This window comes from Trifolium pratense, linkage group LG4, assembly GCF_020283565.1.
Source record: "Trifolium pratense cultivar HEN17-A07 linkage group LG4, ARS_RC_1.1, whole genome shotgun sequence".
In the NCBI taxonomy this organism is placed as follows: domain Eukaryota; kingdom Viridiplantae; phylum Streptophyta; class Magnoliopsida; order Fabales; family Fabaceae; genus Trifolium; species Trifolium pratense.
The window spans coordinates 4,939,981-4,955,046 of NC_060062.1; the positions used below are offsets into that span (position 1 = coordinate 4,939,981).

Below are 15,066 nucleotides of genomic sequence, written 5' to 3' on the forward strand. Positions count from 1 at the left end.
TTTCCGATTTTTTTTTGCCTTTAAAAACAACTTCGGAATGTGTTTTCCGAATTTTTTCCAAATTTGAACTAAAAAAATTCGGAAAACGCGTTCCGAATTTTTTGACCAAGGGCAAAAATGAAATTTCCAGGGGTGGGTGAGAAAGCGGGTAGGTGGGATGAGAAATTTTCCACAAAGAATGTAGGATTATTTCATGGATTACCAAAGCCCACGGTCTCACAGGCTAGGCTTTGTCTCCTTAAAAAGCCCAAATAAGAATGAAAGCAGTTCAAGTGTCTCCAGTTATTGTGTATAGCTAGTAAAAAGGGGTGCAAAATATATACTTTTCAATCACCAGATGCTTATAAAATACTTATAGATTACCTACCAACGAGGTTATCTCACATCGCTAAGAATTTTGAAACTACAACTTTGCGGGTATAAGTAGCATCCTTATCAACCGAATCAACTTTCGTTGATCCATACTTTACGAGTTTAACAAAACTATAGTGGTTATATAAAATAACAACAATATAATACTAAAGTGAACTTACCAATCAGCTTTTTATTGACAAAAAAACAAAATTTGCAAGTATCTTATTATAGAGAGAAAAAAAAACAAAACCCTAGTTAACTTATTATATAAACAAAAAACAAAATGAATGTAATGACCAAAATTTTATGAAAAGAGGTCATATACTATTAACAATATAATGTCAAGAGCTTTGGCCATACAAAGCAAACAAATTTGGATCATTGATGATTCGATTCATGACTCTATTCAACGAACCGAAGCACATATTGATGGCTGGTTGTACAATTCAGGGACTCCATTTGCAATTTTCTGTCTGTTTTTTCTCCTGTTTGTGACAACTACAAATCCTTCACTATTTTCTTGCTCTTCAATGTCATCACTGGAATTAACCACTGTCTTGTTATTTTCTTCAGTACCATACATTATCTTTATGACCGCGCTGTCTTTAGCTACTTCGTCAGAAGAGTTCTCAAAATTCTCAACTTTTATTTCACTAACTTTAGGCTCATCCGCAGCATCAGCATTTTGATGAACAGATTTCACTAGAAAACTCAGCAATATCTGCCTTGCTATCTCCGACTTCTCAGATTCTGAAAGACTGTTTTTTGAAGTACTATTCTTGACTTCACCAGTTTCTGTTTGAGAAGCGCTTCTTGGAACAAACTCAGGAGCATGTGGATTCATGATTCGTGGACCCCCTGATCCACTTATTTCCCTTATTTTCGTTGAACCGTGTTTCATGCGGAAAGTATAGTTGGTTCTGTAATACAGTGGTGATCTTGGCCCACAAGGAACTCGGGCAGCAGCAGGAGGAGGAAGGATAGGTTCCACAAGAATGCCTTGACTCCCATTTACATCATATATGCTTGCGAGAGGAACTGGATTTATATGGCGAGATGCGGACAATGTTCCTGGACTGAATGGTTTGGCTGCAGCCGAAAGCTTACTTCCATTTGTTTCTGAAGGCTTTGCCGGATCAGAAGAAAGGGAAACCTTCTCAAGTTCTGATGCAGAGTTTTCCTGTTCGAATTCATCTTCTTGAGTTGTTGCTTCTTTTTCATCTTGCTGTGGAACTGTATCAGCTATAGGACTTTGGATGGAACCTTCACTTTTTGGCGTCTCATTTTCATCATTTACCTTCTCTATCTCAGATTTTTCCAACAATGGCTTTAAAACTGTACCTGGTGGTGCTGCAGCGACTTCTTTGTAAGATATAGACTTTGAGGCCAAAGAACTCAATGACGCAGGAGTAGATGAAATTTTCGATGCCACAGCTTTTGGGGTGTTCGATTTTCTAGGTGGAGATAACATAGCTGAGGCTACTTTTGGAGCTCCTTTTTGGGCTAGGGAAGAGGTGTCATTCCTATAGCTGGCTTCCTTGTAAATGTGATTATCAGAACCGTTAACGCTGAGCTTTGATAGAAGAGGCCGTTGTCTGCGTCCAGACTTGCGGTTAGCAGCACTAGATGATCGCCCTTTTGAAATGGCTTCTTGCCAACCTTCATCAGATGATGTCTCGTAAACAGCTTCACTTGTAACCACTGGCTTCTGCCTGCTGAGATCAACAATTTCTTTTGGTTCCTTGGAATCACGTGTGGCTTTTGTTTCTTCTATATTTCCTTTTACCGTTGTTGGGGCTTCTTTTGTGTTGTCAACAAGAACGGCATCATCCACTGTTGCAGAATCATCCACTGTTGCAGCATCTTCATGTTCTTGACTGTTGCTATCACTTATTGGAAGTATCTGAAAAAATCACATATAAAAGTGACATACAAAACTTTTAGAATTAGTTTTTGATTTGAAACATATCAAACTCTAATAGAACTTCACCTAGATATATAAGCTAACTCCAAAAAAGAATGTATTAGGTTGAATGTCCTTCAAAGTTGACTTTAATAAACGTAAAAACTCCCAATCTTTGGAACATAGTCTTCCTTGTTTCCCTTATAAAAGAAGTATTTATTCAAGAAAAAAGCATATGTTACCTTAGCATACCATAAGAATATAGTATAAATATGATCAAAACAGAACTGGATCCCTTGTTTACAACTAAGTCCACAAAGGGAAAATCTAAAAACAGAACTGGATCCCTTGTTTACAACCAAGTCCACAAAGGGAAAATCTAAGTAGTTTTGTTTTTTAAGAACAAGTAAACGTAAAACTAAACATGTGCCCACCTTTGGACGTCTCTGTTTCCTTTGTGCGTCACTTCCCTTTGAATCGTTGTCAGGACTAATGAAATCCAGGAGATCTGACACGCTGCATGAAAAAATTCACATATTTTTTTAGCAAAAAATATAACCTATTTATTTGAAATACAGTAATGAAGGGACTCAAGGTCAGTACCTAAGGTGACCTTTACTTGCAATGGATGTATCTGACTTTGGAGTTCCATTTTTAGCTGCTTCTTGCTGCTCTATTGCTTTTGATTCAAAATACTCTAGCCATGCAGCAGCATCCTGCATTGGCGAAATTTCCAAATTTTGAAAAATGTTAACATTATCCAATATCAATCTACAACCCTATATATTATGGAAATTACAGTATTTAATTTCACATATCCTTTGAGATTCACAGGTAGTAATACAAGAAAGGGAATGACCTGTGTTCGAAGATCTTCTGCGCCAAGCTTCGCTTGAAGTATCTTAAGTGTAGTTTGTTCATGTTGGACACTCAGAGAATATGCTTCCATCAGTGAAAGAGCTATGGCTATGGCATGATAGCTTGCCGCAGTCTATAATAAAGACAAAAAATACAATACGAAACAATGTTATACCAATGTTCTAAATTATGAAACAAGGTTAAAAAATGTTCTAAAAGAAAAAGATAGAGAAACCTGTATATGATCTGCTCCCAACAATCTTTTATTGCATTTAAGAGCTTCATGCAGATACCGAAGTGCAACATGAACATTTCCCATGCCTTCTTCCATCATAGCCACGTTTATATATGTTGCCGCCGTATTTGGGTGAGACAGACCACACGTGAAATGAAGGAGGAATAGAGCGCGATTAACGTACCTGTCAAATTATGCATTGAGTTCAATCAGAACATGGTATGTTTATGAATAATGAACAGAAATTCATGACATAAGCAACTAAACCAATTCAACAAAGCTTAGCTTACTTCAAAGCCAGCTCAATATGTTGCAGACGATAATAGAAAACAGAAAGATCCCCATAGCTTTTCATTGTGTCGGGATGGTCAAGTCCAAGCTCTCTCTCATTTATATCCAATGCCTTTTGCTGATAAATTGTGGCCTGAATAAAGTCGGCATAATAAAATTCAATATAAATACTCAACCTTCAATTATTTACTACTACATGGAGTTCACACAAAGGTCCGCCTAGTGTTGTCAGACAGCGGTTATAGCAGCGTTATAGTACTATATCTATCGTAATATAATGTGAACAAACCTAGCAACTAAAATCTGACAAGTTTACTTTACCTGATTAAAATCTCCCGTGTGGTAGAGAACCACAGCAAGAAGACTATACGCACTTGCAGTATTACGATGATATGGACCACAGACAGTCATCAACTTTGCTAATGCCTGTAAAATGATAATACTGTCAAACACCGCGCCAAATTTATAAAAGAAACGAACATACTAAAGGAATTGATTGTTACCTTAGTTCCATAGCTTACAGCATCCTCAAGCTTTCCTTTATCAAGAGCTATTTTTGATGATTCCAACAAATTGCGTCCGTCTATTGAGGAGCACCCCACATGCTGTAAAGTAAAATATGATCTTTTTGTAAAATAGTATAATGAGATGAAAGTAAATAAATCATTCATAAAAAGGATTTGGGACTGATACATAAACAAAATCCCACCTTGCAAACAGGAACAAGGCTGATAATATCATATTTTCCAAAGGGCTTAGGTGACTCCATGTCATAATCTCTAGGGAACAATTCTAATCCAACCTGAAAAATCAATAACATCTGAAATCAATTAAAAGATTCATGTAAAAAGAATATAATTAGCAAGAATGAAACAGCTAATACCTTGTGACAAAGCCCTCTTAGAATAGATAGCTTCCTCAAATGTTGAAATTCATCTTTTAATGTCCATCCAAATCTTTTTGACAAAAATGTACGCAACCAATCAATTCTGAGATTATGATCATCACCCGAAGTTTGGTCTGTATCTTCAGTTCGACACGTTCCAAGTAAGAAATTCAGTGTCGATGCAATGACTGAAGGTAAATCTACTACATTGTCAACAGAAGCAATAACTGCTTTAAGTAGATGCTTGAATGCTCGAGTAATCATCTCATGAATGCAAAGGGATTGTATGTGTGGAAGATTCTCTGCAAGTTTAACCTGTTTCATACATGATATAATTGAGCTTATACTTTACAAAAGTAGCTTAATTGAGCTTATCTACAGACATAAACGCTTAATTAAGTTTTTTTAGCCAAACAGGGACTAAAGACATAAAGGTCATCCTCATTTTGGAAAGATGTTTCAAGAGGAAACAGCGATAATGAGAAAGGTTTCTCACCACTTCACCCAAAGATCCCATCTTTAGTCCTCTTAAATGCATGAAATCAGTCAGTGTACGACCATCCACGGGAGAAAGTTCAAGTGATCCAAAATCCGTAACCTAAAAAAAGCAGCACACTCAGTTCTTAATTCACGGATACAACCTTCAAATTATTACACAAAGAAATGTAGAATTCATTGAAGAATGTAATATTACCAGCTTTGGCACGGCAACTTCATCATAAAACTTGTGTGCCATGTTGATAAGCTCGTCCACTGACTGTTGCAGGAAGATACAAATTGAAAATCAGATATAAAAATATAAAAAACACATCATAAACATAACCTAGCAAATTACAATGTAAAATAAATAAGAAAATTTTAAAAAATAAATAACTAGTTTATTTTCAAGTAAAACAAATGATAACAAGAAAATACACCGAACAGAAAGTATCACAATCTACAGAATGTACCACAAACCTTCATGTGAAGACCAGATCCGGATTCTTTGAGACGCAAAAAGGCTTCTTTAGAAAGTAGTTTCTCTAATTCATTAGAACTACTTGGTTCAACATTATTTGGCTCATCGTTATTTTGCTCCACAGAATCTGCACCGTTTAAGTCACTTGGTTTCTTTTCCCTCTTCTTCAATAATTTAAATTGCTTTCCTAGACCTTGCACAGCTTGCTCAACATCATTTCCATCCTTGTTATTGGAACTGACATCGGTAGAATTTTCCTGTTTTTGCAGATGCTGCATCCAAGAAGAACCAAGTTCCCATCGAATAGACCGTTTTGAAACACTTGGCTCTTCCTTTATCTTTTCCATGGATTCTTCAACCACCTTCCTAACAAGATCTGTAGAAGCATCCAAGTCATCAAAATTTGACAAGGACGTCAAAGTCCCTTCCGATGAATCGGCTCCAGATTTGTGAAGCAGTACCCTCAAACTGCAAACATCATAAAAAATGTTGCAAGTGTCACCATAAATTTGCTATTGTTAATAAAATGATTTGAGTTTAATTATGATGCAATGCCAGTGACACTTTTTTCACTGTTAATCACAACTTATCTTATCTGTGACTTTTAAAATGGTTATCATTAAAGTCAAACATATTTAACGATCCAACAATTATAATCGAATGATAGTGTAAAAACTCTTAACACTGACAGTGCACACCAGTTAAATCCACATGTTTAACCAGATGTGATATGCAATCTTAGAAATAGCTTATAGTTCAAACCTATTGATGTTAAGAGCATTTGCGCCTCCTTCTGGTTGATCATCTATTTCAATATCTTGAACTTTAGGCTTCCTCGTGTTCACATTACCCACAGCCTTAACTGTTGCTGTATATCCACAGTGGTGAACAACAACAACAGACAATGAAGACGTATCCTGTCATAAAAAAGACCAAAAAACCTTTCATCTTAGTATCTTACAAATGGAAAAACTTTAACCAATGTTGTCAAATAGTAGCATCAAAGCACGATAGCATAACAGAATTTGAACAGATCGTTGCTGTTCCACAATACACTATTTAATACAAAGTCTTGTCAAATGGCGGCTATAGCATTGCAGCATAGCGGAATTTGAACAAACTACTATTGTCCGTGATTCACAATTGACAACCCTAGCTCTAACCACTGAACTACATAAGGATTTACATCTATAACATTGAAAAATGGGATTATTTATGACTTACATTAACAGTGACACTTTCATCTGCAGACAACCCTTTGATTAAATTCTTCTGAACATCCTCATTATGTTTACTGGATTCATTCGATGTAGAATCAACCTTTCCATTTCCGTTACGTTCGATTACAATGGATAAGTCTCCAACTTGATCTTGATGCAGAACAGAACCCGGAGAAGAATTCACAATAGACTTGGACTCCATCACATGTTGTATAGCTGCAACAGCCTTAAATATTGATGTATCAACAAACTGATTATGAAGCAGAAAAGCTTTTCGATCTCTGATCACCCTCTCTTCCTCAGTTTTCGAAGGAAGAGAAGCCAATATAGCAAAATCTGTTGCCCATAGTCGATGATCATATTCGCCGTTTCTTCCTTGGCCGCCACCATTACCACCCCAGTTTTCATCCTCAGCAGGTAGAGCTGGAAAGTTTGAAAGAGATTCACCAACAGATGGAGCGACAAGCCATGTATTCGATCGGAGTCCATATGGAAGATTGCCAAACTGCAGAATTAAGTAGTAATTAAAACACAATCTCATTAAATTTAATAACTATATACTGACAGTAAGATTTACATGATCGTCAATAATAATAATACACTATCATAAGATGGTGAAGTATTATTCAACGTTTATGTAAAACTTGTTTCCACTATAATAATATATAGTAATCGAACTTTATCGTTTTTCAAAAGAAAAGGAATGATCAATTTCATTTCACGTAAAGCTAACCTTATTACGATCCGAAAAAGCTTTCATCAATGATCCATAAGCCTGCATCAATCAGTCATTTGTTAGAGCCGAAGATGAAAACATTGAACTACTTGCTTATGCAGGGGTTTCTGAGAAAAATCCAACACATAAAAATCTAGCTACCGATTCAGAAGGAAATAAACTAAAAACTAGCCAATGTATGATGTCATGAATATCACACTAAGATAACATATTTTACATGTTTTTCTTAAAAACAATAATCCCTCCATCCCACAATGAGTGACTCATTTGACCATTTCACACGGTCATTTATGAAAATATCCTAATTAAACAATACCAAAAGATTAATGAGATTACTTGGGGTCCAGGTCCTAAATATGACCAAACATATATTAAGACACTAGCCTTCAAGTAGATTCTGATACACATTGACCAAGAAGTTAAGGTTGAAAGATTAACAAGAAAAGCAGTAAATAATGGGTGATTAAATAGAAACGTACGTTAGCAAAACCTCTGCTGAGCTGTTGCAGAAGATCAACCAATGTGTGACTCTGCAGAGACAGCTTTCCAACACTATAAAAGCCTTTCTCTGAAGCAACCACTTCTATCACTTTCCCATTGCTGATTTTAACCTTCATTCACCAACAACATTTCACTTTCAGCATTAAATCAGACACGTGCAACAGTAACAATTTTGCAGGAGTAACAAACAAAAACACCCTCCAACATACTTTTTTTTTTGTTAGAAATATGCACTTTTTTTGTGTGTAACTTCTCCAAAAAATTATTTCATGATAACCGGTTGATTTTCATTATGGCAAACAAACACAAAATACTCTATATTTCAAAAAAAATCTCTAAAAGTTAGATTCTAAATTATTAAATTATTAAGCGTCAATTTTTTAATCTTGAAAAGTTTATGAAAATAAGCTGAAAACAGATTGCAGGAATGTCATGAGTTATTTCCATAATTTCTCACACACAGATCTCATGGTTGTTTGGCAAAAACTAAAAGAGCTGATAAGCTAACTTATAGTGAATAACTTATAGCTAACTTATAGTGGATAAATTAGTTGATTGAATTTACAGTGTTTGATAAAATTAACGGTTAAAATGACTTAAAAAAATATGTTTAATTAATATTTAATTTCAAGTAAAATGACAAAGTTAAAATTGGAAGAAAAAATATACCGTAAGCTATAAGTTAATTTAATTAGCTTATCAAAATAAGTTATAAGTTAGTAAAAATAAACTATAAAGAAAAAAATGTTACCAAACAAGCTTTTTTTGGGTCGATTTGACAAGTTCAGTAAGTAACTAGCTTATAACTTATTTTGTCATTGGAGGCCTATAAACCATAAGTTCAAAATTTGGCATTGCCAAGCATTTCATCAGCAATCCAAACAAGCCTTAAGTAATAAAGGAAAGAAAAAAGACAGAACCTGAAGCTGAAAGTAATCTCCTTTACGTCTATCATCGTCATCCTTCAGTTCACATTTCTTCAAATCTGCATAATAAAAAGACATAAATACCCTTGTCACCAATGTCAAACTTTCAACACCAACAAAATCGCAAGAAAAATGAAGAGAGAGAGAGAGAGAGAGAGAGAGAGAGAGAGAAGAACGCACGTAAAATCGGTGGAGTGAGATGAGAGAAAGAGAAGAACTCGTAAAAATCTGACAACTTCGGCGTCGGGTGAATAGCAACCATTCCGACATTATCCGATATCGGCGACGCTGGTGGCTCCGACGACGGTGACCCGACCCGAAGTTCTCCATTCGGTGTAGCGGGTGGACTCACGCTGCTCTTGTTTTGATTTTGGGCTTTTCCGTTTTTTTTGGGCTTTGATTCTGGGCCTGGTAAGTTACGTTTGGGCTTTCCGAACCTTGTTGTGCAGGCAATTATGTCCAATAGTCTTCGCACGTGTGTAACTGCTTGAGTTTCATCATTATAATCCTCTGTAACAAAAAAAAAAAAAACAACACAATCAATGTCATGAAAATTTTCAAATATGATTTTTAGTCATTATTTGGATATTTTTAAGATAAAAAAAAATGCTTTTGACTAATGTAGTTTATATTTACTTTTAGATAAAATACAACTGAAATAGTTGATGATATAATATTTGAAATGTATTTAATTTAACTATCAGAAGATTATGATATTTTTTTATCTAATTGTTTAAAGGTTAGACTCATATTTTAATTTAAAAGTGTAGAATTTTGAGTTCGAGTCCAAATATAGATTATTGCATATCAACGTTTCTCCATATATCAACTAGAGTAAGATCCATTCGAAAATAAAATGGAGTAAGTTTTTTTTTTCTGACTTTCACTATCAGTTTATTCTGATTCAGGGATTAGTTTTAGAATCAAGTGGTTCCGGCCTCAAGTCGCAGTTGAGATAGATGTATTTATTCTTTTCAGAGAAATTCTAACTTCTCCAAAAATCCCGCTCCAAAGATGCATTAATTAAATGGAGTATAAATATGTGATGGAGAATTTTCTTGTGAAAGGAGATGAAAACAAGAAAAGTGGGGCTTGATATTCCACTGAGGATGCAACTTGAATTAAATGAATAAATGACTGAAACATTTCTATTCGAGAATCCAATGCACATCACACAAAAACAAATATCACCGCAAATGAAAATGACTAGTATAATCTTTACATTTTTCAAATAAAAAAAAAATATATTTTTATTTTGACAGGTTAATAATAAAAATTTTGATTTTGTTGAAAGCATCTGAACGAATGAATGTCATTTGCTTTCTTAGTATAATAAGGGTCCCCAAAAAATGATATTTTTATGTTTCCATAAATGTTTCTTTTGGTGAACATTTTGCCATAAAATATGTAATGACTTCTTAGAAGCAAAACCTGTCTTCTCCTATATGGGAAGCATTAAAGACCAATTCCTAACTATAAATTTTATGTTAGGTCACTCACATGTATTTTTACCAAATAGTTATTCATATTCATTAAATATTTAATGAAAAATCCGAAAGAGAGTATCTAAAAGTAATAAATAAATCTTGAAGTCTATATACCATGAAATGATTCAACAATGATGATTTTAGAGGCTTTGACACTAGTCACATTGGACAAAGTTTATAACATGAGAATGAGAGCATGTAAAGAAATTTCATAGATTTCCAAACTAAAATAAGATTGCATTCAACTTTTACTTAGAAAGATTGAAAATGACCAAATGTTTCAGCAAAAACGAAAGGGCAAATCTATAAATAGTAAAAATCTTTGACTCTTTCCAAACCGATTTGTTAGATGGATGAACCATTAGTAAATAAATGCCCATTAAAATTATCAAAACTTTTAAAAAAATAAAAAAATTACTCACTTTAAAATTATTACTGTATTAAAACATTAATTAATAGTATTTTTTAATTCTATTATTAAAATATTAATATTTCCCTTAGTTATGATTCATTAGTGGTCACGTCCACCCTAGGTACATACATGTCCACACACTATGTCATCATTTTTACATGCCCATTGCCCTATTTTGTTGTTATTCAATCAGCACCAAAAGTAGATAAAAAGGTACTATTTTAGTTAGAAAAATGTATCAAATTTTATATTTTCAAATATTTATATTTACAATAGTAAAATCTTTATTTTTACTTTTACCCTACATGTAAAAATTACACAATGTAGCAAACATATTTTACTTAAAAAGAGAATTTAGTGACGCGGACAACACATTGGTGGATATTAGATTAAGATTGAACGGTTAAAATTTTAATTTGAATTTACTTTTTAATAAAAAAAAATTAAATACTATGTTTGACCGTCATCGAAGTGTTGACCGCATAATTGGGGACATAAGAGAATCCAAATTCTTCTTTTTTCTTAGGTGTATGATTTGCAAAGTACCCCTAATTAACTTATTATTACCCTCTTTGCTAAGATACAATAAAGTACTTAGACTATAATTGAATTAAAATTTAAGTGAATGCACATGCAAAATATGACACAAATGGTAGTTGATGCTGAATAACAGGTATGCTAGCTACACCTACCTTCAACCATTCTTAGAAGACATGGCTTTAGGGTAACAACTTCAACTCTGTCATTTAATCTCTGACCTTTAACCTTAATTAAGAAGAAACAATAAACTAATTAATTATTATTAAATAATAATCAAAGCTACTTAGCTTGGCTTGTTAGGAATAAAAAATTACAAAAAAAAAATGCTCAATTGAGCTAAAAACACAAACCTCATGAGATAGAGAATAGTTTGTAAAATGGCATGTCTCCACCTTTACAGCCAATAGTTTCCTCACATCCAGTATCTTATCAGTAGAGATACCCTTTTACAAACAAAAAAAATCAATTTTAATAATATTAAACCAAATTTAATTATACTAAGTGATTAAAAAAACAATTTTGATGAATGTGAGAAAAAAAAATGTACCTTTAATACAACTTGTGAATCAAATGGAGTTACCACAATGATGTCAACAAGAGAAGGTGCAACTGCTGAAAAATGAAAATAAACAAAGCTAATTATTTAGTTAAACATGTTTAATGAAAGAAAAAAAAGACATAAAAAATATGATTAAATTATATTTTTTTTAATTCTTGAAGTGAGTGATAAAGAATGTGACCTTTCTCTTCTTTTTTCTTCTTCTCTGCCTTTGCTTTATTTGTTTTCCCTTTCCCTGATTTTGGGGCCATTTTTTTTCTTCTCTAAAACACCCTTTTGGTACTACCAAAAAAGCAAGAATTGTAGAAAAGAAAATAATTTGAATGATGAACTTGAAGGAACAAAAAAAGAGAGTGAAGAGAAAAAGAATTTATAGTGATGAGAGAAGAATGTAATATATATTGTGAAAAATAAAATTGTGTTGAAAGAAGATAGGATAAGTTTTTAACCTTTTTCAAGATTTGAGAGCAATTCTAGCCTCTCCTTGTTGCTAATAAGGTTTCAAAGATAACCCTTCTCTCTACTCTATTTTCTTTTTTTCTTTTTTTGTTCTTATAGATTTTTTAAATTTTTTATTAATTTTTTTTTATTTCATTCTCTTTATATGTGAAGCATGTGAATTTTAAGAGACCAATTGCATGCACTTAGGCTAAGGCTAGAGACAAAACAGGAAATGGTAAGAGAAACTAACCGTTGATTGTTTGCCACGTGGCAGAAAATTGTGTGGCGGATTTATTTTTGTTTTATCAAGTGTTTGGGCCTTATAAGTGATTGTGCACCGTTGATTTGGAAATCTTAGGCCTAAAGTTTTTTTGGTGATTAGACTTATGTATTATTGAACCTCCAATAATAACATAAACTTGTCATTTTCTCATCGGTTCTTAGCATTTGTATTTGTATTTATTACCACTATTTAGTCAATCAGTAATCCCACTCATTTTAACTTTTTTCTATGTTATAGTAGTAGTAATATGCTCACTATTGTTCAATCATTTTCATTTCACATAAAGTGAAAAAAGAAAATTATTGGAAATACAAATTAGATATCATTGCTTTTTGCTTGTTTGATTTCATGAAGAAAAAATCTTAATGTAGATCCAATTTTAGTATTCAATGTCATCATTATGTATACACATATTTGGTCGTTTTAAAAATGAGTTTCACGGACATGTGACACATGTGATATATAGATATATAGATTTTTAGAATTCGAACTATTAGATATAAAAAAATATTTGTTAAGAGAAATCAACTTCTTAAATGAATTTAAATTATTTTGATGAATTAGACTTCACTATTTCAGGAAATAGATAGATTTTGACTTTTACTCATATTTAAGTCGATTATTATTAGTAAAGCTTTTTTAAAAGTCTTTCTGAGGATGATGGAGTAGACAAAAGAGCTCTTGAAAAAGAGGTTGAGCACCATGTTGACAAGTGTAGTGGAACTAGCTAAGCTAGATTCAAAGATATATCACATTATTAGCTAATTTGATACTTACATGCCCACAACTTTGCCCACACCTCAAAACAAAAGCTCAATCTACACTAAAAACCTTTGATGAAAACATGCAATAAATATTGTTTGATTAAAAACATACACAACCACACTAAAGGTGTGCCAATATAATTCCCATGAATGCTGCCATGGTTGGCACAAAAGGTTCCACTCCAACCAATTCTCTAGTCCAATATTAAAGAATTTGCTCTAGTGATGATAATTATCCCAAAAACTATGAACATTTTCGTGCAATCTCAAAGAAGATGCATCATATTCTCTAAGATAATCATGATGACACAGACATATATATGTTCCTCTCCACGTAAGTAAGTAGTTTTTTCTATATGTAACAAACACCGCCTGAAAACTAACAAGATTTTGAGTTCAAATTTTGATAATCACAAAAAATGTTCAACCTAATAATTTTGATATTTTCAATTAAGTTAGACCTTGCAACATTAATATCTTTATTATATATCCTGTTAAGAAAGAAAAAAACTATTTTTGTTATATACCCAAAAAAAATATAGATATACTTTTTCTATTTAACAAAATACTAAGTATTAATTATTTGTAGTCAAATATTCGACTATAGACTAGGTTCACTATAGGACTTTTTGTTCTAAAAAGTTCCAAAGATGTTGGTAATGTTAAAGTGTAAAACTATGTAAACCCCGTCATATAGCCGGAAAACTATATTAGTAGACCCCATTATATTCTATATATAGCCGGAGAATATATTCATAAAAAAAAAAAAAATACATACATAGGTTGATGGATCATATATACATATGTGACTAGGTCCATCCTAGAGAAATCCAATTAATTAAGCTTGTAATAATCCCTTATTTTTTTTAATTATTTTTTCTTTTGCAAGCTTTTCTTATGTTGAAGCTAATTCAATATTGGTCCTTGCGGCAAGAATTAGTTGTGGATGGAAATTAAAATGTTGGAGAGGTTTTAATTGTTGAATAATTGCACCTCTCTCTTTCTCTGCCTTTTAATGGAGTAGATAAGAGGGAAAAAAAATTACTACTAATGGAATGGATTCAATTTCAACCACATATAAATGAAAACTTTATTAGATTGTCTTGGCATATATTGGAATAAATTGAATGGATTATTACTAAATATCATGTAAAAGATTTTATCTATTTTTTCCGTAAGAGTTAGTTTAACTGACAATGATAAAAAAATAAGGTGGACGAGTTATCAAGTGATGAGGAATTTTAATTTATTTTTTCATGTCATATCATTAAATTTATTTCTGCTTAGATATTTTCATTGCAATTTTAAATTTTTCCTCCTGCAAATCACAAGCTCAACATTACTTAACCAACTGAGTCATACCATTGGTTAAACGGTAGATGAGGAATATAAACAAAAAAGAAGTTATTATCAATGTGATTTATACAATCACAAGAAACCTTTATTAACAAATAACAACCATAAGGAAACTTTTAATATGATACAAAAAAAAAAAACCTTTCGTTGAATCTATTTATCGACCCTTTTTTATGATGTCTTTTGACCAATACCTAACGTCTTTCCCTTCAATTATTTTTTACCTTAATTATTATGCATGCAACTTAGAATGGAGTGTAATTTTGTTTATATACTAAAAAGAGTTTAAATTTGACTTTTTGTGTAAAATAATTTTACTTGATTAATCTACGGAGTGCTGATAGATCATCCAAATA

General features: G+C 32.6%; 1 protein-coding gene across 3 annotated transcripts; it reads right to left on the bottom strand.

The window, feature by feature from the left end:
- Positions 1–519: 519 nt before the first annotated feature.
- Positions 520–12,502, bottom strand: LOC123921527 (protein REDUCED CHLOROPLAST COVERAGE 3). Of its 3 annotated transcripts, none has more exons than XM_045974111.1 (24): positions 12,316–12,502; positions 12,048–12,148; positions 11,855–11,919; positions 11,658–11,750; positions 11,460–11,532; positions 9,049–9,378; positions 8,863–8,927; positions 7,921–8,052; positions 7,439–7,480; positions 6,710–7,210; positions 6,248–6,402; positions 5,485–5,953; positions 5,222–5,284; positions 5,024–5,125; positions 4,525–4,842; positions 4,351–4,443; positions 4,145–4,246; positions 3,963–4,067; positions 3,641–3,774; positions 3,351–3,534; positions 3,117–3,248; positions 2,861–2,973; positions 2,692–2,773; positions 520–2,257 (listed from the first exon to the last, which is right to left on the bottom strand). In XM_045974111.1, the coding sequence occupies exons 2-24, from the start codon at positions 12,115–12,117 to the stop codon at positions 761–763; spliced, it is 4,920 nt and encodes a 1,639-aa protein (XP_045830067.1). In that variant the 5' UTR covers positions 12,118–12,148; positions 12,316–12,502; the 3' UTR covers positions 520–760. The 3 variants fall into 3 exon arrangements, with proteins under 3 accessions (XP_045830067.1, XP_045830069.1, XP_045830068.1); XM_045974113.1 differs by having other exon boundaries at positions 11,855–11,916; positions 12,316–12,462; XM_045974112.1 differs by having other exon boundaries at positions 11,855–11,916; positions 12,048–12,402.
- Between the last annotated feature and the right edge of the window lie 2,564 nt (positions 12,503–15,066).

Coding starts and splice junctions, on each gene's coding strand:
- LOC123921527 (XM_045974111.1), bottom strand. CDS start 12,117: ATGGCCCCAAAATCAGGGAAAGGGAAAACAAATAAAGCAAAGGCAGAG. Junction 8,053..8,862: donor GAGATTACTTTCAGCTTCAG/GTTCTGTCTTTT, acceptor TGGTGAATGAAG/GTTAAAATCAGCAATGGGAA. Junction 7,481..7,920: donor TCAGCAGAGGTTTTGCTAAC/GTACGTTTCTAT, acceptor TGATTGATGCAG/GCTTATGGATCATTGATGAA.